Genomic DNA, 21,142 nt, shown 5'->3' on the forward strand with positions numbered 1-21,142 from the left:
ATTTTCTGTGCTGTTTTGCAGATGCCCTTTATCAGGTTAAAGATGCCTTCTAATTCTAGTTAACCAAGAGTTATCATGAATGAGAGTTGAACTTCATCAAATGCTTTTTTCCGTATCTATGGGTGTTATCAGATTCATTTTCTTTTAAAATTTATTAAATCATCAGTACTTTCTTCTGAAATGGAACCACTCTTGCATTCCTGGGGGAAAAAAACCTAGTTAATCACAATGTATATCAATATCATCATCATCATCATCATCATTGTATCCTCCTCAATTCCATCTTCTAACATTTCATCTAGGACTTTTCATCTATGTTGGTAAGTACAATGTCTTATCAGTTTCTTTTCTTGTGTTGTTAGGAAGCCAACCATAATTAACATCCAGTACGGAAATCACTTATCTATCCTTCACTTGTCAGGGGAAGAAATTGAAGCGCAGGGAAGGTAACTCCAGAGTTGCACTGCTAATTAATGGCAGTATTAGATTTCTAAGCTAGTGCATTTTCCACGTTACTCTGATGACCTGCTCAGCAGCAGTTCTGAGAGAAGTGCAAGTGGGAAGACACCAAATGGCTGTGTACATGCAGTTGGGTTGGTATGTGGTATGTGAACTGGAGTCATTAATCTCCTAGGCTGTCTTCCCAAAATTTCAATCCTAAGCCTTAGAGAAAATGCTGAATTGCCAAAAGAATGAATACAAGTTCTGAGTTTTAAACATTGTTTGAAAATGAATGTGCTTGTAAGAACAACTGTTTTATATTTCCTTTTCTTTTCTAAACTATGATATAAAACCTAGAGGGGAAAAGTGGAGTGTTCTGTAAATCCAAAGACTTGAGAATCAATACTACAGGTATAAATATTTAGGAGTTATTATGCTTCGGGAACACTTAGTTAAAATTATGCAAACTAAACTTTGTGAGAAAAAAAGTCTAGAAAAAAATTAGAATCCTTTGTAATATGTTACTGCATATTATCAGTGTGTTTTTTGTTTTTGTTCTTGTTTTTGCCAGATAACTCATTTCAGTTGCATGGTTTCTTGTTCAAAGTAAAATTTCAAATTTTCCAAAGGAAGCTTATTTGCTCAGCCACCTACATGATTATTTTTAGCAAAATAATATTTAGGGGAGAAAAAAAGATGATTTTAAGTACTTTTTGCAATGTGTGTTCTACACATGGATCTTCATAGAAAGTTCAAATCAATTCAAAAAAGTTCATAGAATACTCATATAAACATTTGTTTTTTAAATTAATTTTTATTGGATTATAGTTGATTTACAATGTTGTGTTAGTTGCTGCTGTACAGCAAAGTGAATCAGTTATACATATATCCACTCGTTTTTGGATTCTATTCCCATATAGGTCATTAAAGAGTACTGAGTAGAGTTCCCTGTGCTATACAGTAGGTCCTTATTAGTTATCTATTATATATATAGTAGTGCGTATATGTCAATTCCAATCTCCCAATTTATCCCTCCCCCTCTTACCATAAGTTTGTTTTCTACATCTGTAACTCTATTTCTGTTTTGTAAATAGGTTCGTTTGTACCATTTTTTTAGAGTCCACATTTAAGCGATATCATATGATGTTTGTCTTTCTTTGTCTGACTTACTTCACTTAGTATGATAATCTTGAGGTCCATCCATGTTGCTGCAAATGGCATTATTTCATTCTTTATTTATGGCTGAGTAATATTCCATTGTATATATGTGCCACATCTTCTTTATCCATATATCTGTCGATGGACATTTAGGTTGCTTCCATGTCCTGGCTATTGTAAATAGTGCTGCAATGAACATTGGGATACATGTACCTTTTCAAATTATGGTTTTCTCTGGATATATGCCCAGGAGTGGGATTGCTAGATAATACGGTAGCTCTATATTTTTATTTTTTTAAAGAACCTCCATACTGTTCTCCACAGTGGCTGTACCAATTTACATTCCCACCAACAGTGTAGGAGGGTTCTCTTTTCTCCACACCCTCTCCAGCATTTACTGTTTGTAGAGATTTTTAAAAAAATTTTTTATTGGAGTATAGTTGATTTACAGTGTTGTGTTACTTTCTGCTGTACAGCAAAGTGAATCAGTTATATGTATCCATATATACATATACATATATATATCCACTCTTTTTTAGAGTCTTTTCCCATATAGGCCATTACAGAGTATTGAGTAGAGTTCTCTGTGCTATACAGTACGTCTTTATTAGTTATCTATTTTATATATAGTAGTGTGTATACATCCATCCCGATCTCCTAATTTATCCCTCCCCCATTACTGCCTGGTAACCATAACTGTGTTTTCTACATCTGTAACTCTATTTTTGTTTTGTAGATAAGTTCATTTGTACCATTTTTTTTTTAGAGTCCACATATAAGTGATATCATGTAATGTTTTTATTTCTTGCTTGTAGATTTTTTGATGATGGCCATTCTGACTGGCATGAGGTGATACCTCATTGTAGTTTTGATTTGCATTTCTCTAATAATTAGTGATGTTGAGCATCTTTTCATGTGCTTTTTAGCCACCTGTATGTATTCTTTGGAGAAATGTCTATTTAGATCTTCTGCCCATTTTTTGATAGGGTTGTTTGTTTTTTTGATATTGCGCTGCATGAGCTGTTTGTATATTTTGGAGATTAATCCCTTGTCAATTGATTTGTTTGCAAATATTTTCTCCCATTCTGAGGGTTGTCTTTTTGTTTTGTTTATGGTTTCCTCTGCTGTGCAAAAGCTTTTAGGTTTAATTAGGTCCCATTTGTTTATTTTTGTTTTTATTTTCATTACTCTAGGAGGTGGATTGAAAAAGATCTTGCTGCAATTTATGTTAAAGAGTGTTCTGCCTATGTTTTCCTCTAAAAGTGTTATAGTGTCCAGCCTTACATTTAGGTCTTTAACCTATTTTGAGTTTATTTTTGTGTATGGTGTTATAGAATGTTCTGATTTCATTCTGTTACATGTAGCTGTCCAGTTTTCCCAGCACCACTTATTGAAGAGACTGTCTTTTCTCCATTGTATATTCTTGCCTGTTTTGTCATAGATTAGGTGACCATAGGTGCATGCGTTTATCTCTGGACTTTCTATCCTCTTCCATTGATCTATATTTCTGTTTTTGTGCCAGTGCCATACATACTACAAAGCTACAGTCATCAAAATAGTATAGTCTGAAGTCAGGGAACCTGATACCTCCAGCTCTGTTTTCCTTTCTCAAGATTGCTTTGGCTGTTGGGGGTTTAACACCTACCATTCTGAAACTCTTCCAGAATATTGCAGAGGAAGGAACACTTCCAAGCTCACTCTACGAGGCCACCATCACCCCAAAACCAAAGCCAGACAAAGATATCACACAAAAAAAGAAAATTACAGGCCAATATCACTGATGAACGTAGATGCAAAAATCCTCAACAAAATACTAGCAAACTAAATCCAACAACACATTAAAAGGATCATACACCATGAGTTATCCCAGGGATACAGGATACTTCAACATATGTAAATCAATCAATGTGATACACCACATTAACAAGCAGAAGGATAAAAACCATATGATCATCTCAATAGATGCAGAAAAAGTTTTTGACAAAATTCAACACCCATTTATGATAAAAACTCTCCAGAAAGTGGACATAGAGGGAACATACCTCAACATAATAAAGGCCATATATGACAAAACCACAGCAAACATTATTTTCAATGGTGAAAAACTGAAAGCATTTCCTCTAAGGTCAGGAACAAGATAAGGATGTCCACTCTCTCCACTTTTATTCAACATAGTTTTGGAAGTCCTAGCCACAGCAATCAGAGAAGAAAAAGAAATAAAAGGAATGCAGTTGGAAAAGAAGAAGTAAAAATGTCACTGTCTGCAGATAACATGTCACTCTATGTAAACATGTGAATATATTGGGATTTTAAAGACAAAGTTATTGCCATCAAGGAGCTTATAAATGAACAGTGAATATAGACAAAATCAACAAAAATGCAACGCATGAAGGTTTATAATGGAAGAAAACTTTGAGCTGGTCCTTGAAAAATGAGGATTCCTCATTTGGTGGAAAGGGAAAAGGCATTTCAGGCAGAGGGACTGATCAGAGCAAAGGCACATGGTTTCAGGAGGGGGCATATCCTTGAGGCTGGTGCCTGGAGAATATGGAGGAAGATGCAGGAAGAGGAGAAGAGTCTAGAAAATAAGGATAAGTTGAGTTTTTAAGATTTTACCATGCAGGCAATGAGGAGTCAGAGTGTTTTTATAAATCCATATTTTAGAAAGATAAGTTAGTTTTTTGAAGCAAACTGTAGTGGACTCTGGTAATGACGATTACGTGTGTTCAGGTGAGGAGCAGGTACTGACATTTCCACACTGTAACTCACATGTGCAAAGAGAGTAAATTTTTTTTTTTTTTAAGAAGATGTTAGGGGTAGGAGTTTATTTATTTATTTATTTATTTTTGCTGTGTTGGGTCTTTGTTTCTGTGCGAGGGCTTTCTCTAGTTGTGGCAAGCGGGGGCTACTCTTCATCGTGGTGCGCGTGCCTCTCACTATCGTGGCCTCTCTTGCTGCAGAGCACAGGCTCCAGATGCGCAGGCTCAGTAGTTGTGGCTCATGGGCCCAGTTGCTCTGCGGCATGTGGGATCTTCCCAGACTAGGGCTCGAACCCGTGTCCCCTGCATCGGCAGGCAGATTCTCAACCACTGCGCCACCAAGGAAGCCCAAGGGTATCTTAATATCTCTGTAACTAGGATAAGCACAAGATTTATTGTCCAAATTGGAACACCTTCTTTTTTTTTTTTTTGGTACGCGGGCCTCTCACTGTTGTGGCCTCCCCCGTTGCGGAGCACAGGCTCCGGACGTGCAGGCTCAGCGGCCATGGCTCACGGGCCTAGCCGCTCCGCGGCATGTGGGATCTTCCCGAACCGGGGCACAAACCCGTGTCCCCTGCATTGGCAGGTGGACCCTCAACCACTGCGCCACCAGGGAAGCCCTGGAACACTTTTGAGAGTAAAATGTGGGTGGTTTTAATAATTATGCTGAGAATATGGCAGTAAATTGGGAGTGTCCTGGGCAAATCAAGAGGTTGAGTCACTCTGTTTAAAACTAAACTAAATTTTCTGTCGTTGGAAACAAACAAAGAAGCATATAAAAACTTTATTTGGAAATTACAACTCAGACTCACCTAAATAAAAATCTTTTTGGTTTAAAACAGTCATTGTCAGGTGAATATTTAGGCAATTTAAAAGTCAAAGAATATATAGAGACTATTACCTCTAACACTTATCTAGAGAATACTGTGATTTAGGCACTGTTCTAAGCACTTCACACATATTCAGTTATTCAATCCACAAATAAAAAAACTATGAGGTAAGGGGCTTCCCTGGTGGTGCAGTGGTTAAGAATCTGCCTGCCAATACAGGAGACACGGGTTCGATCCCTGGTCTGGGAAGATCCCACATGCCGCAGAGTAACTAAGCCCGTGTGCCACAACTACTGAGCCTGCGCTCTAGAGCGCGCGAGCCACAACTACTGAGCCCACATGCCACAGCTACTGAGCCCGCGAGCCACAGCTACTGAAGCTCAGGCACCTAGAGCCCCTGCTCCGCAACAAGAGAAGCCACCGCAATAAGAAGCCCACACACCACAACGAAGAGTAGCCCCTGCACGCCACAACTAGAGAAAGCCGGCACGCAGCAACAAAGACCTACACAGCCAAAAAAAAATAAATTAAAACAAAAACAAAAACCAAGAAACAACAAAACTATGAGGTAAGTATTAGTATAATTCTCATTCTATAGGTGAAAAAATCAAGACACAGTGAGTTTAAGTGACATGCCCAAGGCTAGCTGTTGACCTAGCAGGTGTAGAGTCAGGATTCAAATCCAGGGCATGTGGTACCAATATCTGTGTCCCAATCTACACTACATTGCCTCTCAGACTCTCGGTCATGGCTTGCTTTCCTCCTAAAGTTGAATTCCAGATAAACAATGAATAATTTCTTAGTACAGGTATGTCCCATGCAGTGTTTGGGACAACCATCCTCCTCCTTCCTAGGTGCCAAAGGAACTTACATCTCCTCTTTGCAGGAGTTGGATGTGGGTATGAGCCCCTGATCTCTATGCATGAGCCGGTACCCTTGACACATCTGCTGATGTGTCCTTCCTGATTGTATAACTCACTGACTGTTCTCTCAGCAGAGCCCATGGTCTCTCAAACAGATTCAGCCCTGCCTCTAATCCCAGTTATGCTGCAGATGCTCAGAGCCTCAGCCTGGTCTCCTCTCCACCTGGAGATAAACACATCAATATTCATATGAATAGTACAAACTTTATGGACTGTTTTAAGACTATTTAAGAATAGATCTATTAACTACAAATTGAGCTGAAAAAAGCCTCAAGTGGGAAGTAATTTCATTTGCCTCTGGTTTTGAGCAATAAAAGCAAAATTCCACTATAGCACTGTAGCTCAGAAATGAACTCTATTATGTGTTAGAGACTTCCTGTACAAAAAAATTTGATGAGTTCTGCTAGCTAAAACCAAAAAACCTAAGTAGGTCTGTCATTAAGCTATAATCTTCCATTGACTCCCCTCAATGCCCTCCGTCTAAGAACGTATCTTCTTACCCCACCACCCCAAAAGCAGGCAAGAATCTGGGGTATAGCTGAAGAATTCTGGCTTCTAATTCCAGGCCTACACACAATTCTCAGACCCTTAATTTTATTTCTTATATTGGAATAATAATAATACCTGCCACACAAAGTTGTTTTGAAGTTTAAATGAGACATGATGAGTAAAACAATTTATAAATGCAGTTCAAGGTTAACTTCAAAACCTATTTTATAATCCTGCTTATTTGGTTGACTCCTGTTTCTCATGACCCATGTAAGTGGGTAGAACAGTGTTCTTCACAAAAAAAGACGCGTCCACCTGGAACTTGTGAATAGGAAGAAATCTAGACCCTTATTTAGAAATAGGGTCTAGATCCTCAAGGATCTTGAGATGAGATTATTGTGGATTTAGGGTGGGCCCTAAATGCAGTGAAAGGCATGTTTATAAAAGAAAGGCAGAGGGAGATTTGAGACACAGAGACACAGGAGAGGAGGCCATGTGGACATAAAGGCAGAAATTGGAGTCAGGCTGGCACAAGCCAAAGAACATCTGGCTCCCCTGAAGCTAGAAGAGGCAAGGAAGAATGCTGTCCTAGAGCCTTCAGAGAGGCCCTGCTGGCCCTTGAGTTTGGACTTCTGGTCTCTAGAACTGTGTGAGAATAAATTTCTTTTGCTTTTTTTTTTTTTTTTTTTTTTTGCGGTACGCGGGCCTCTCACTGTTGTGGCCTCTCCTGTTGCGGAGCACAGGCTCCGGACGCGCAGGCCCAGCGGCCATGGCTCACGGGCACAGCCGCTCCGCAGCATGTGGGATCTTCCTGGACTGGGGCACGAACCCGTGTCCCCTGCATCGGCAGGTGGACTCTCAACCAATGTGCCACCAGGGAAGCCCAATTTCTGTTGCTTTTAGCCAACCAGTTGTGGTAATTTTTTTTGGCAGTCTTAGGAAACTAATACAGCTACATCCAATCGATCAGTAAATCATGACAGCTTAACCTTCAAAATATGTCCACACCATGTACCCGCTCTGCCCTCATCCCATTAGTTCCTCTAAGGCACCATCATCTCATTATGATCACTCTGCTTTAGTCTTTGCACCTGCCTACAGTCCACACAGCAATCAGAATATGATTGAAAACTGAAGTCAAGTCTTGTCTCTCCTCTGGTCAATACCTTCCACCTGCTTCTCATTTCTCTCAATATAACCCGAAGGCCTTAAGATGGCCTACAAGGCTGGCTACGATTTGGCCCAGCTATCTCTCTGACCTCATTTCTTACCACCCTCTCAGTCCCGATTTCCTTCTTGTTCTGCAAGTTTGCCAGTCACCCTCCCTCAGAGCCTTTGCATGCTCTTCCTTCTGTTCAGAGAACCACAGGGCTGCTTCCTTATGATCTGTACTCAAATGGCACCTCCTCAGAGAAGGCTTGCACATCTGTCTTATCCAAAGTGGCCTACCCCAATTAGTGTCAATAATAATCACCCTATTGACTTCCTCAAAGTGCCCATCACAAACAGTACTTAGTTCTTTTATTTTCCTGCTCATAGCCTGCCTCTCCTGTGAGAAGATCTGCCTCTCAGTGTAAGGATCTTGTCTGTCTTGTTCATTGCTACATTTCCAGTACTGATGCTCAGCACATTGCAGCCACTAATAAATATTTGTTGAATGAATGAAGAAAGGAACAGTTCTTATAGCTATTAAGGGTGTAGACCAAAGAGGGCAGAGATGCTAACTATTTTCAACACCAACCCAAACAGCACTTTCTGGCGAGTAACCTAGACAGCCATCTACACACATTCTCAGTGGGTGGGATAAGAGTCACTGCCAAAGGGAACAACCCACTGCAGCTGCAAGTCATTTTGTCTGAAATTAGGGCATAGTTAAATAGTATTAACGTTTCAGTGAGGTACTGGAATTTTTAAATGCTTTCAGCTGTCAAGTCCGGGATATTATATTAATGCTAAATCTACAAATGAGTTCCTGAAGGAATTTGGGAACAATAAAAACAAGTTTTTCATGTGTTTACCTCTCAGTTTAAAAAGTGCTTTCGTATGTCTTATTTTAACTGTTATCTGCTTGATTAGAGATGGCAAACAATATTATTCCTATCTTACAGATGGAATATTGAGACTTAGGAAGAATAAGTGACCTATACAAGGTCCCATGACTGCTCAAGTAGCATTAGGGCACTCCTGGACCTAAACAGGACTTCTGATTGCAAATTCTTTATATTCCTCCATTGCACTCTATTCATTGATTTATCTAGTGTACATTATTGAGCACCGACTTTCAGGAACTGTTTTAAGTGCAGCACGTAAGGTTAAGAAAGTGGATAATCTTTGGTTTTCCATTAAAAAAAAAGAATGTGTAATACATGAACTTTGGGGGAGAAATCAGTATGGTAGCTGCCACCGTGCTCTCTCTCTTTCTTGATGCAACCGCTATTATTTGGAAATCTTTGAAAATACATAGGATAAGTCTCCTGTTTCCGGAGCAAGGTCCTTCCTGGAGGCGGGGACTGGACTGGACGACCCGGGCTGGTTCATCGTCATCCCCGCGGGCGGCCACGGCACAGAGTAAGTGAGCTACACCCGGTAACAAGGGTTCCATTCTCGCGTACGGAGGTTGCGGCGTGGAAAGTTGGGCAGCCCTGCTGGAGAATGCTGCTAGAGCTGGGCAGCACCCAGCCCTGCGGGCAGGAGGATCTTTGGCCCCAAGTACTCCAGCAGGTTAAATTTGCGGCCACTGGTCGGGGCTCCGGGCGAGCGAGACGGGGCGGGGCGCGGGGCGGGGCGGCGCGCGGCCGACGTGGCAGCGCAGGGAAGTGCACCTACGGTGGCCATCTTGGAGGCGGGGGCGTGAGCGCCGAGCGGTTTCCTGCATCTTGCTTTTCCTCGTAGTCGTAGTCCTACAGCTCAGCTTCCGTAGTTCCCGCTTTTCACTGCCACGCAGACACTCTCTCAGGCCCGCAGGTGAGCGTCAGCCTGGCAGTAACGCGGGTGCGTGCGGGCGGCCGGACGGGACGCGGGCTCCCAAACCGGTGCCCAGGGGCGCCGTGGTGCGAGGTGGGCGGGCCGGCAGGCGCCCCGAGAGCGAGGGTAGTTTGGGAGTTACGCCGTCGTGCAGTCCGGGCGCGGGCCGTGGGTGCATGCAGGGTTCAGGGTGCGCTTCAAGAGGCAAGCTGTTCTCGCCGCGGCTTACACGGTGGGTGCGGCCCGGGGGTCTTATCCGGCACTTTGCTCCAGTTCCGGGACCGGCGCCGGCGCCCCGGGTTGTTTGGCTCCACCTTCCACCGCGCTGGCCGGAGGGGAGATAAGGAGGCAGGAGCCCATTGACCTTAGCTCGGCCCGGCCCGGCCTGGAGACGTGGCAGAGCTTGGGGGGAGGCCGCTACCGCCTGGGAGACTCCTAGGTCAACAAACGGGGACGGGCAATGGAGACTCCTTTCCCGTGGAAAGGAGTCTCCATTGGAGTCTCCAATGGAGACTCCTTTCCCGTGGGTTCCCCCATCGGTGCCTAGCGCCGCTCCAGAGGGCTTTTGGACTGTGCTGTCTCTTTGTTCGTTCCTGGGAACTGCTTCGGGAAAGTTTGCCGGATAGCCTGTTCTGTAGATTGGCAGAATTTGTCCAATCCAAGAGAGTTTTTGTCATTCCAAGTAGTTATTTTAAGAGACAACATGTAGATTTCTGCGAACGTGACGCATTTTGGCATTCCAGTCTTTTCCCTGTACAGCTGCTATTTTGTCAGTGAACGTTTATGGAAGTTATTTTGGGATAAGAAGTGGGAATGCAGAGACAAAACTCAGACCTTCCTGTAGCAGTGCTCACTAAAGGGTAGTAGAGATTATCTTTTGAACCGGTAATCAACAATAATAATCGCTTTTAACAAGCTTTTACATTTATCAAACCTTTTCTTGTATCTTTATAAGTAACCACCTACTTTCTTTAACTGAAGAACCAAGACACAAGCAAATTGGAAGATCAGGGTCGGTCCAGAGACTGAGGACTCAATTTTCCAAGCCATTTCCATCACTTTTTTTTCATCACTTTTTGTTTAATGCTGATACATTAATATCCTTTTTGTGTCGAGAATGAGCACTAGAACCTTTACCAACTCTGACATTTTGCTGTTACTTTTATCACAAGAGCTTTTCTTTAGTAAAAGGTATGTTTATGCATCCAAAATTTACCCAATATTGTCATTAAGCCAATTCTCAAATAGTGTGGCTTTTAAAGACAGAAAGAAATTGACCAATTATTCCATTTTATGGGTTGTATTCATTGTACAGGTTCTTTTGCAAATGCATTAATTAATATTTATCTTTAAATATGATTTCTACTAATTACTGTGAGAATTGGTAGCATCTGTAGGAGGAAGATGAATAACCAGTAGAAAAATGAGATGAAGAAAAGAGGTAGCTATATCAGGGGGTGATAAAATCCCCAGAAGGCCATTCTGTCCCTGATTATCTTTGTCTGTAGGTATTGAATGAAAGGATTTTGCTTCCCTGGATACGTGTTTTCTACTTACTGCCATAGATCTTTCCTCTACATTCACAACAGAACTTTTTGAAAGTGTTGTACACATTTGCTTCACCTCACACCTCAGTCCAGCTGAAATTGGCTTCTATCCCCACTCCTTCTATGGAAACGGCTCTCACTAGGTTTTATCTCCAGTTTGGCAAATCTGTTGACTTTTTCATATATCATCCTATTTGTCTTTTCTGTAGCATTTGATACTGTTGCCCATTCCTACCTTGAAACAGGCTTCTCTGGCTTTTGGACACCACAGCCTCCTGGTTTTCTTCCTATCTTTCTGGTCTTTCATTCTTCTCTGCAGGCTTTTTTTTTTCTCCTGGGCTCTTCTTCAAGGGTTCGTTGGGCCATCTTCTTTTTTCTCCTGGTCTTCTCATAGAATCTCTTTTCAGCACATGGCTTTAGAGACTATCAGTAAACAGTTGAAGCCCGCATTTATGTGGTTGCTGAGCTGCAGACCAAGTCACCGGTACTTGGACGTTTCAAGGAGCTTGAACTTAGCAGGTCCAGTATTAAATACTGCATAATCCCTCCTCTCCCAGGATGTCAGACATACACCTTGACCTCCTCCAGTGATCCCTGTCTCACTGAATGGCACCACCATCTCTCCAGTTGTGCAAGTCATGCCTCTCCCCCTCCTGGACCCCATATCCAGTCAGTCACTGAGTGTTAACCACCTAAACATTTCTTGAGTCTATCCACTCTCTCCATCTCCACTATCATCACCTTAGTCTGGGGCCAGATAACTCTTTTTTGTGGAGGCATCCTGTGCATTGTAGGATTTTTCGCAGTATCCCCAGGCTTTACCTACTAGATACCAGTAATACCCCCTAGTTCTGACAACCAAATTTGTCTCCAGACATTGCCAAATGACCCTTGCGGGGGAGAGGGGCAGAATCACCCTCCTCCACTCCCCATTTGAGAATCACTAACCTAGGATGTTATTTGAACTACTTCTATATCCTTCTTAATGGTCTCTCTGCATCTACTCTGACTGCCCTAAGGCACAAACTGCATACTGTGGTCAGAGGAATTTTTCCAAAACTCAAATATGAATGGCCAGAAGCTGGAATCAGCCTAAATGTCCTTCAACAAATAAATGGATAAGCAAACAGTGGTACAACTACAAAATGGAATACTCTTCAGCAATAAAGAACCAACCATTGATATATCCAGCAATTTGGATGGATCTTAAGAGCATTCTGTGGAGTGAAAAAAGCCAATCTCAAAAAGTTGTGTGCTGTATGATTCTATTTACATAACATTCATGAAATGAGAAAATGGTAGAGAACAGTCGGTTGCCAGAGTTTATCGTTGATGAGAGGGTGTGACCAAGGAGCAGCATGTGGGAGTTTCGTTGGGGTGATGGAACAGTTCTGTGTCCTGACTGTGGTGGTAGCTACATGAGTCAGTGCATATGATGAAACTTCATAGAACTACACACACACACACACACACACACACACACACGTGAATGTAAAAACAGGTGAAATCCAAATAAGGTCTGTACTTCAGTTACTCGCATTGTGCCAGTGTTAATTTCCTGGGTTTTATCACCATAGTCTAGTTACGTAGGATGCCATCATTGGCAGAAACTGGGTTTAAGGTACTCATGAAGTCTGCTCTATTTTGGCATCTTCTTGTGAATCTGAAATTTCTTCAAAAAAGTGAAAAGACCCAATGTGTCATTCCCAGTTTGAATGCCCCACAGTGACTTTCTGTTCTTAAAAGACCCAACTCTTTAATTTGGCGTATACGTGTCAGCGCAGTCTGAGTTCCTCTCCATGTCTCCGGTCCTCATTATTCCTTTCTGCTGCATGCGTTTTCTTGAATGTGTCAATGTCCCTCAACCTTCCAGGGCCTTTATACCTTCTCTATATTCACTTTTTCTGGCATGTGCCCTCTTTAGCTCCTTTCCCTTGCCTAATTAAATTCTGATCGTCCCTCAGATCTCAGCTTATATGTGACTTCCTTGGGGAACCCTTTTCTGTCCGCAAGTCAAAACCGTATTCCCAGCGAGCAGAATTGTTCTTGCTCTCAGAGCACATCATTCAGGCTATAGTTCATTGTTATGTTGCTGTCATTGTTTGACTGTCTCCCGGACCGGACTATAAGTATCCCGTTTGTTTTGCTTACACTGTATTTCCAGAGGCATCAGTACAGTGCTTGGCAAGTGGTTGACCGTTACTGAATATTTGTTAAATGAGTAAAAACTTCAAAAACTTATTTGGTAGGTTTAGAAGTTTTGATTTTATACTTGAGGCAGGCTTGAAAATTTGTAATTTTTAAGGAAGTTTTCCCACATTTTGTAACCCATTTTTGACTGTTAGGTCAAAATGCTATCTAGTGGCATTTTTGCTACAGTTAAATTTTCTAAAACCCAAGACATATCATTTAGCCATTATGGGGCACATTTTAGAGTGTAAACTAAGAAAACCTGGGAATCGAGCACAGTAAAAAATTTTTTTTTTACTGTTAACAGGAGTAGCCCTCATACACTGCTTAATGAGAGAGGAAGTGTTTCAAGAATACTTTAAATAACTTATTTTTATTTTAAAAGTAATAGTGACTGGAATCTAGATATAAATCTACCATGCATCCATGTGGCAGAAATTAAATTAGTTAATTTACTATTTGAAATATATTGGGTAATTAATTACTTAGTTAACGTAAAATTATTTCTCAGTAATGGATTAGGTGTGTGAAAATGTCTCAGATTGTTTGCACGCTAAATATTCTCACAGACTATTAGGAATTTTGACAAACCCTTCACCTGGAGATAAGTGGCATTATAAACAGTAAAAACAGACATCTGTCTGTCTCTAACTATACAAGGTTTAAAAATATAGTTTTTATTACTGTGTAATATTTATTATATTTTTACAGTTTTACCGTAATTGAAGAAAAATGATGGAAGAGAGTGGAATAGAGACAACACCACCTGGGACTCCTCCACCAAGTTCAGCAGGACTGGCTGTCGCTGCCACAGCGGCACAGCCATCTTCCCCCCCAGCCCCTTTAGGTACGTGCAGTTGTCTAGCATCAGTATGTTTTGAGGTTAGTCAAGATACTGTTATCTTTTCTCAGAGTCATTTAAAAAAAGCATAGAGGCATACCTCAGAGATACTGTGAGTTCAGTTCCAGACCAGTACAATAAAGTGAATACTGCAATAAAGTGAGTCACATGAATTTTTTTGTTTCCCAGTGCATATAAAAACTATGGTTACACTATACTGTAGTCTGTTAAGTGTGCAATATATTATGTCAAAAAAAAGAATGTACGTACCTTAAGTAAAAACTTTGCTAAAGTATTGCTTAAAAATGCTGATCATCATCTGAGCTTTTAGCGAGTTGTCATCTTTTTGCATTAGTAACATCAAAGATCACAGATCACCATAACAAATATAATAATAATGAAAAAGTTTGAAATGTGAGAGTTACCAAAATGTCACACAGAGACACGAAGAACAAATGCTGTTGGGAAAAATGGTGCTGATAGACTTGCTTCACACAAGGGTTGCCACAACCCTTCAATTTGTAAAGCGGAGCAAAATAAAATGAGGTGTGCCTGTATATTAAAAATTCTGTAATCTTTGCCAGGATGAAGGGAGATAGCCTTTTTTAATTTAAGCCCAAAGACAGAAAACATATATGTTTTGCTTTATTCTGACTTTCGTTTTTTATGTTCATACTGACTAGAAATCTTCTTTGTTATGACAGAGACATCCTAAAAAGTATGTGTTAGCTTTGTCTAATGTTCTGTGACTTTGTGGTGATTAACCTTCTGACCAAAGTTTGAGCCTTAAATTGTGAGGTTTTATGCTCATATCAGCAGGGATGAAAAACGGCTTTATTTTATTAAAAGCACATCAAAACAAACAAAAACACAAAGGTCTGCAATACCATAACTTAATTTTACATATCTGCTGCTTTTACTGATGGGAGTTGAAAGTCATTTGCACTCAGTCATAATCATATATTTCACATCACACATTTAAAAATAACTCTTGGGATAGGGTCTGTTAAATTTTAAAATTTTCCAAGAAGACAGTAATGAGACACTTTGAAAACTAAGTGAAAAACATTTCACTGACGCACTTTTTCCTGCCCTCCTTTTTCTAGCTGCGGCCAGCGCTTTCTCTTCTCCAAGCGTGTCCTCTGTGCAGCCCCCGCCGCCACACACTTTCTCCACCCCTCAGCAGTCCCTGCCTCCTGTGAGGCCTTCGCCACCCTTGCCCTTTGTGCCTCCTTCACCGGTTCCTTCTGGTCCTCCACTCATTACCTCTTTACCACCTCATGTTTCTCCACCAACTGCTGCTGCCTTCAGTAACCCTCCTTTATCCCACTTCCCACCTTCCACTTCTGCCCCAAACACTCTCTTATCTGCCCCTGCTTCGGGTCCTCCTACATCAGGATTCTCTGTCGGCTCAGCCTATGACATTACACGAGGACATGCAGGAAGAGCTCCCCAGACACCCCTGATGCCGTCTTTTTCTGCACCTCCGGTGACAGGTAATTCTCTCTCTCACTGATACTTTGAAACAAGTGGTTATGGTGAATGTTTTATTTTTTTTTTTAAACAGCTTTATTAAGGTATAATTCACATACAATTCAGCCCTTTCATGTGTACAGTTTAATAGTTGTTACTGTATTTATCGAATTGTGCAGCCATCACCAAAATCAATTTTAGAACCTTTTAATCAGCCCCAAAGAAACCCCATACCTATTAGCTGTCACGCCCTACTTCCTCCCAATCCTCATGGCCCTCAGAACCACTAATCTACTTTCTGTTTCTATGAGTTTGCTTATTTTGAACAGTTCATATAAATGGACTCATAATATGTGTCTTTTGTGACTTAGTGTAACATTTTCAAGATTCATCCATGTTGTAGCGAACTTCCCTTTTAAGACTGAATAATATTCCATTGTATGGATATACCACGTTGTGTTTATGCATTTCATCAGTTGATAAACTGTTGGGTTGTTTGCACTTTTTGCCTATTGTGAATACTGATTCTATGAACCTTTGTGTGCAAGGTTTTATGTGAACATGTTTTCATTTCTCTTGGGTTTATACCTAGGTGCAGAATTGCTGACTTTTTTTTTTCCTGGAGGGTTTTTTTTTTTAACTGAAGTATAGTTGCTTTATAACATTGTGTTAGTTTCAGGTGTACAGCATAGTTATTCAGTTATACATATATCTATATTCTTTTTCAGATTCTTTTCCATTATAGGTTATTACAAGATATTGAGTAGAGTTCCTTGTGCTATACAGTAGGTCCTTGTTGTTTATCTGTTTTATATATAGTAGTGTGTATCTGTTAATCCCAAACTCCTAATTTACCCACCTCCTTCTCCTTTGATAACCATAAGGTTTTTTTGTATGTCTGTGAGTCTATTTCTGTTCTGTAAATAAGTTCATTTGCACCATTTTTTAGATTCCACATATAAGTGATACCATATGATACTTGTCTTTGTCTGACTTACTTCACTTAGTATGATAATCTCTAGGTACATCCATGTTGCTGCAAATGGCAGTATTTCATTCTTTTTTATGGCTGAGTAACGTTCCATTGTATATGTGTGTGTGTGTGTGTATATATATATATATATATCTCCATTCATTTGTCGATGGACATTCAGGTTGCTTCCATGTCTTGGCTGTTGTAAATAGTGCTGTGCTGTGAACACTGGGGTGCATGTCAGAATTGCTGACTTTTGAACAACTACCAGACTATTTTCCAAAGCAGCTGCACCATTTTACTTTCTCACCAGCAGTGTATGAGGGGTCCTGTTACTGTGCATGAATGTTTCATTCCCTTTTCCTTGATCTCCAGAGCTTCCTGTTTTCATTTAAATTATTAAAATAAAGCTGATGTTACTTAATATATGATTTTTATATGATATAAAACTTAGTACATGATTAGTATGTGGAATGTCAAACAGAATTCGAAACTTTTGTCCTAACATTTTGTGCAGTTATAGAGAAACATCAAGGTGAAGTCTGAGAGTTTTTTTAAAAGCTTTACTTAAAAAATTATTAGGACTGAATGGTCCAGGGAGTAGTTTTATTTAGCCAGGTAAAAGTTCAAAAACAAATAAGTGTATGTGCCATGAGTTGGTGGAATTGGACTATTTTATTTTCTAGGTCAGTTACACCTACTTTTTCGACTTCCCAGGAATGGTTATTGGAAATCAATATCAAAACTTCATCCTGTCATATTCTGCCTATTGTTTCTCATTTTAGGAAAAGAAACAATTTTGTTGTGATTTTATAATCCAACTTGGCTTGTCTACCTTAACAAATAAAAATTTTTCGAGAGTACAAGTATGACACCCATGTGTATGTGAATTTTTTTTTGAGTTAAAATAGGGTATGTGGATATGTTTACTAATTTTTACATGCTTTTTTTATGATGGGCTTGAGTGCTCATATCAGCTATTTTTATGCTTTAAAGAGATTCAAACTGTAGCTGTCTGCATCCAAGTGCTCATAGGGCAAACATGAAGTACTTTTGGATGTATATTTTCTGTCCATTTTCAGGGCACTTGGTGTAAGCTTATGAAGAGGGAAAGAAATTTCTTCTTTGGAATTTTGTGTATTTTATAAAGGTTTAGGTGATTCTTTGAGCTCATATCTCAGTGTTGAAATGCCTGAGTATATAGTTACATTATTAAAGCTGTTTTGAACTACTCATCTCATATGTTGTATCTTCTTTTTATAGGAAATAGTTTATGGAATAAATTACATATATTGACATTTTTGCCATTAACTAGGTATTTTGCCAACTCCCATTACTCAGCAAGCTGGTTTGACGTCTCTGGCACAGGGAACTGGAACCACATCAGCCATAACTTTTCCAGAGCAGCAAGAAGATCCTAGAATTGGTAGAGGGCAGGATGAAGCATCTGCTGGTGGACTCTGGGGTTTTATTAAGGTAAGGGGTGTTTACTTTAAAAATCACGTTTAATTTTTTAATTATAAAACTAACAGATATTCATTAGAGAATTTTGAAAATACAAAGAGGTGTAAAATACAAAGAGGAAAAATTAAAATACCTTTTATTCTTATTACACTTTTTCTATAGTTCCTCTGTCTTTTGGATGCGCATATCTATGTAAATCTATCTCTTTTTTAGTGAAAAGCAAACTGGAATAGTGACACATGGACACAATTTTGTGTCTTTTGTTTGTCTACCTAGCGTGTATCATGAACATCTTCCCAGCTATAATCTTCAGGCTACCTTGCCCAACATGTCATTGCATTTATTTCCCATGTTTTATTTCACTTACCTGTTATTGGCATTTTCTAATTGTAATTCTTATTAATTAAATTATGATGAGCACTCTTGTATGCCAATCTTTATGTGCATCTCTGTTTTATCAGAGTTAATTCTTGGTAAATGTCAGTGTGGACATTTTAAAAATTACTGATACATATTGCTCTCCAGGAAGGTTATACCAAGATACACTGTCATAACATCATTCATTTGCCAGCAGTGATTTTATTAATTGAAATGTAGTATTTTCTAATTTGATAGGCAAAAAAATAATACCTTGTTTAAATTTGCATTTCTTTGTTACTCAATTTGAACTTTATTTAATGTGATTTTTGGCCATTTGTATTTTTATTTCGTGAAGTCTATATTCATGTTCTTTGCTCAGTTTTGAATTGGGATGATTTTCTTTTTTAATGAATTGATAAGAACTCTTAATGTAAGAAGAATATTTTATTATATGCTATCATATGTTGCAGTAGCCTCCATTTTTATCTTACATTTCAACTTTATTATGCTTTATTGACACAAAGCCTTCTAAATTTTGGGGAGTCATTTCTATCAATTTTTTTTCAATTTTTTTAAATGTTAAAAATCACATTTACCTACTATATTATATGATAATTTTTTTTATGATTTCTTCTAATTTTCTTGTGGTTTCATTCTTTTTACTTACCAAGTTGATATAGCTGATACTTACTTTACTATATTATATGAGGTAGAAATCAAACTTAATTTTTTTCCAACCACTTAATCGACTGTTCCAAAATCATATCCCAGTGATTTGATATGTTACCTTTACCTTAGTTACTAAATTGTGTGTTAACCTCAGTTTCTGCACTCTGTATTTTATTTCACTGCTTTGCCTGTCCTTGCAACAGTACCACAATATTTTAATTATTGTAACTGTTTATTTATTACACTAATATTTATTGAAAGCCTACTCTGTGCTGAGGTGGGGATGAGTATTCTTAGATGAGTCAGATAGAAAAGTCAGTTCTGAGTCTCTGCATTCATAAAGGCAGATCAGCATTTGGTTGTGTAAGTTTGCTGTTTTCAAAATTTTTCTTTGCTGGTCTTTTCTATTTATTTTTCTTAATGAATTTTAGAATCGCTTTGTCAAGTTCCCCTCAATATTCTGAGGGTTTGGCTGCAATTTAATTACATGTTAAACATATTTTTAAATTGGTAGCTGGTTAAACTGATTTACAGTGTTTGAGTTTTATGTATCAGAAAGATGGCATTTTTCTAAGCTTGCTTCTTTATATCACTTTGTGCTTTTTAAAGGTCTTCTTTATGTAGAGACTGTCACTTCTTTTCCTCATTAAGAGCATGTGTCAGCATGTCAGTTACCAGTTGTAATACTCAGTTCAACCCTACAGATCTTGTAAATAACTCTTCTAATATTCAGCATAAGATGGGTGGACAGTCTTAAATATCAGTGTTATGAACTCATCTGTTTTTCTGAATCTCCTTAGTTTAGTAGTAGGTTGGGACAGGTGGAATCCATGGCCTGTTAGCCAGATGCCATCTCTAAGTCTCTTTGACTGTGGAAGAAGCATAGATGGAAGGAAATACTCAGATCTGGTTCCTTCTGTCTAATAGTGTGGTTTTAGGAATTCAGAGGACTAGGTCTGGCTTTATTAAAAGGGAGAATTTGGGAACAAAACAAATAGGAAGTAGGAAAAAAGAAACTTTCATAGAACAGAGTATTATATATTAAGGTAATCAGTAACTCTGGGAAATAAAGATAAGAAATGTTTTTACTGTTTTTATTTTTATATTAGGGAACAAAATATGAGTCTTCAGAGACATCCAATTGCAGTCTTTATTTGGGACCTTGATGGACAAGTTTTGCCTAGTCTTTTATATAGATAAATAAATAGTAATGAAATGAAATAAAAATATAGGTATACATAGAAATAAAATAAACATATATACATACACACATACATATATATGCAGTAAACATACTTCCGAGGCCAGTGTTGCTCGAAGTGGGGTCAGTAGATTGCTGTCAATCTATGATGAGATGAGAAGAGAAATTGAGAGGAAGCATTTTGAAATTTCATAGCAATTTGACATTGCCATAACCTTAGTTTTCTTACATTTTACAAAAGTATAGGTCTGCAATGCATTGGAAACTTAAAAAAAATTTTTTTTTTCCTCACCATCCGGTAATCATGGTGTTCTTTGCTTAGAATGAGTATTTACATGTGAATTTGTTCTGTGCAGGGTGTGGCTGGGAACCCTATGGTGAAATCTGTGCTTGATAAAACAAAACATTCAGTAGAAAGTATGATTACAACGCTGGACCCTGGCATGGCTCCATATATCAGTATGTACATAAAATAGAGCAGCATCTGCCGTATAAAGTATGTGCTCATGTCAGCCACTGAGTGTAATCCCACAGGTCTTGTAATTAGTGAAAATCCTCCTATATTCTTACATTGATTGTCAGTCTTGGTTTTGATACTTTTAATTCATCTTTTTCTTAGTCACCATTAAATAAATTTTGAAAACTTCCCAGAATGAACTTTGGAGGAGTAAAAATAATTTGAATTATTAGTATACTTACTGATTTTAATTATGAATATGGTTAGTGTTGCTTTATATGAATTTTACCATTCATTGTTGACATTTGAAGTGTTGCTTTGTTCATATTTGGTTTTGACATTTCTCCAGTTATCTATTTTAATTAAATGTGTTTATGTGTAACTCAGGAATAACATTTTTATA

At 39.0% G+C, this 21,142-nt stretch overlaps 1 protein-coding gene and 1 long non-coding RNA gene across 7 annotated transcripts in view; one reads left to right on the forward strand and one right to left on the reverse strand.

The window, feature by feature from the left end:
* The first annotated feature begins 9,022 nt into the window (after nt 1–9,022).
* PRRC1 (proline rich coiled-coil 1) overlaps nt 9,023–21,142 on the forward strand; it is a 43,983-nt gene continuing 31,863 nt past the window's right edge. Inside the window, exons 1-5 of one of the 5 annotated variants that reach the window (XM_067731622.1) lie at nt 9,023–9,168; nt 14,013–14,148; nt 15,249–15,638; nt 17,904–18,064; nt 20,639–20,741. In XM_067731622.1, coding sequence (XP_067587723.1) covers nt 14,034–14,148; nt 15,249–15,638; nt 17,904–18,064; nt 20,639–20,741 — 769 coding nt within the window. In that variant the 5' untranslated portion in view covers nt 9,023–9,168; nt 14,013–14,033. The other 4 variants (XM_067731623.1, XM_067731621.1, XM_067731626.1 and 1 more) reach the window with 4 other exon arrangements.
* The window catches only part of LOC137221624 (uncharacterized), an 80,501-nt gene continuing 79,528 nt past the window's right edge, over nt 20,170–21,142 (reverse strand). For both annotated transcript variants that reach the window (XR_010942082.1, XR_010942081.1), the window contains one exon: nt 20,170–20,425. This is a non-coding gene — a long non-coding RNA (uncharacterized lncRNA). The remainder of the gene's footprint in view (nt 20,426–21,142) is intronic.

This window comes from Pseudorca crassidens, chromosome 3 (genome assembly GCF_039906515.1).
Source record: "Pseudorca crassidens isolate mPseCra1 chromosome 3, mPseCra1.hap1, whole genome shotgun sequence".
Lineage (NCBI taxonomy): Eukaryota > Metazoa > Chordata > Mammalia > Artiodactyla > Delphinidae > Pseudorca > Pseudorca crassidens.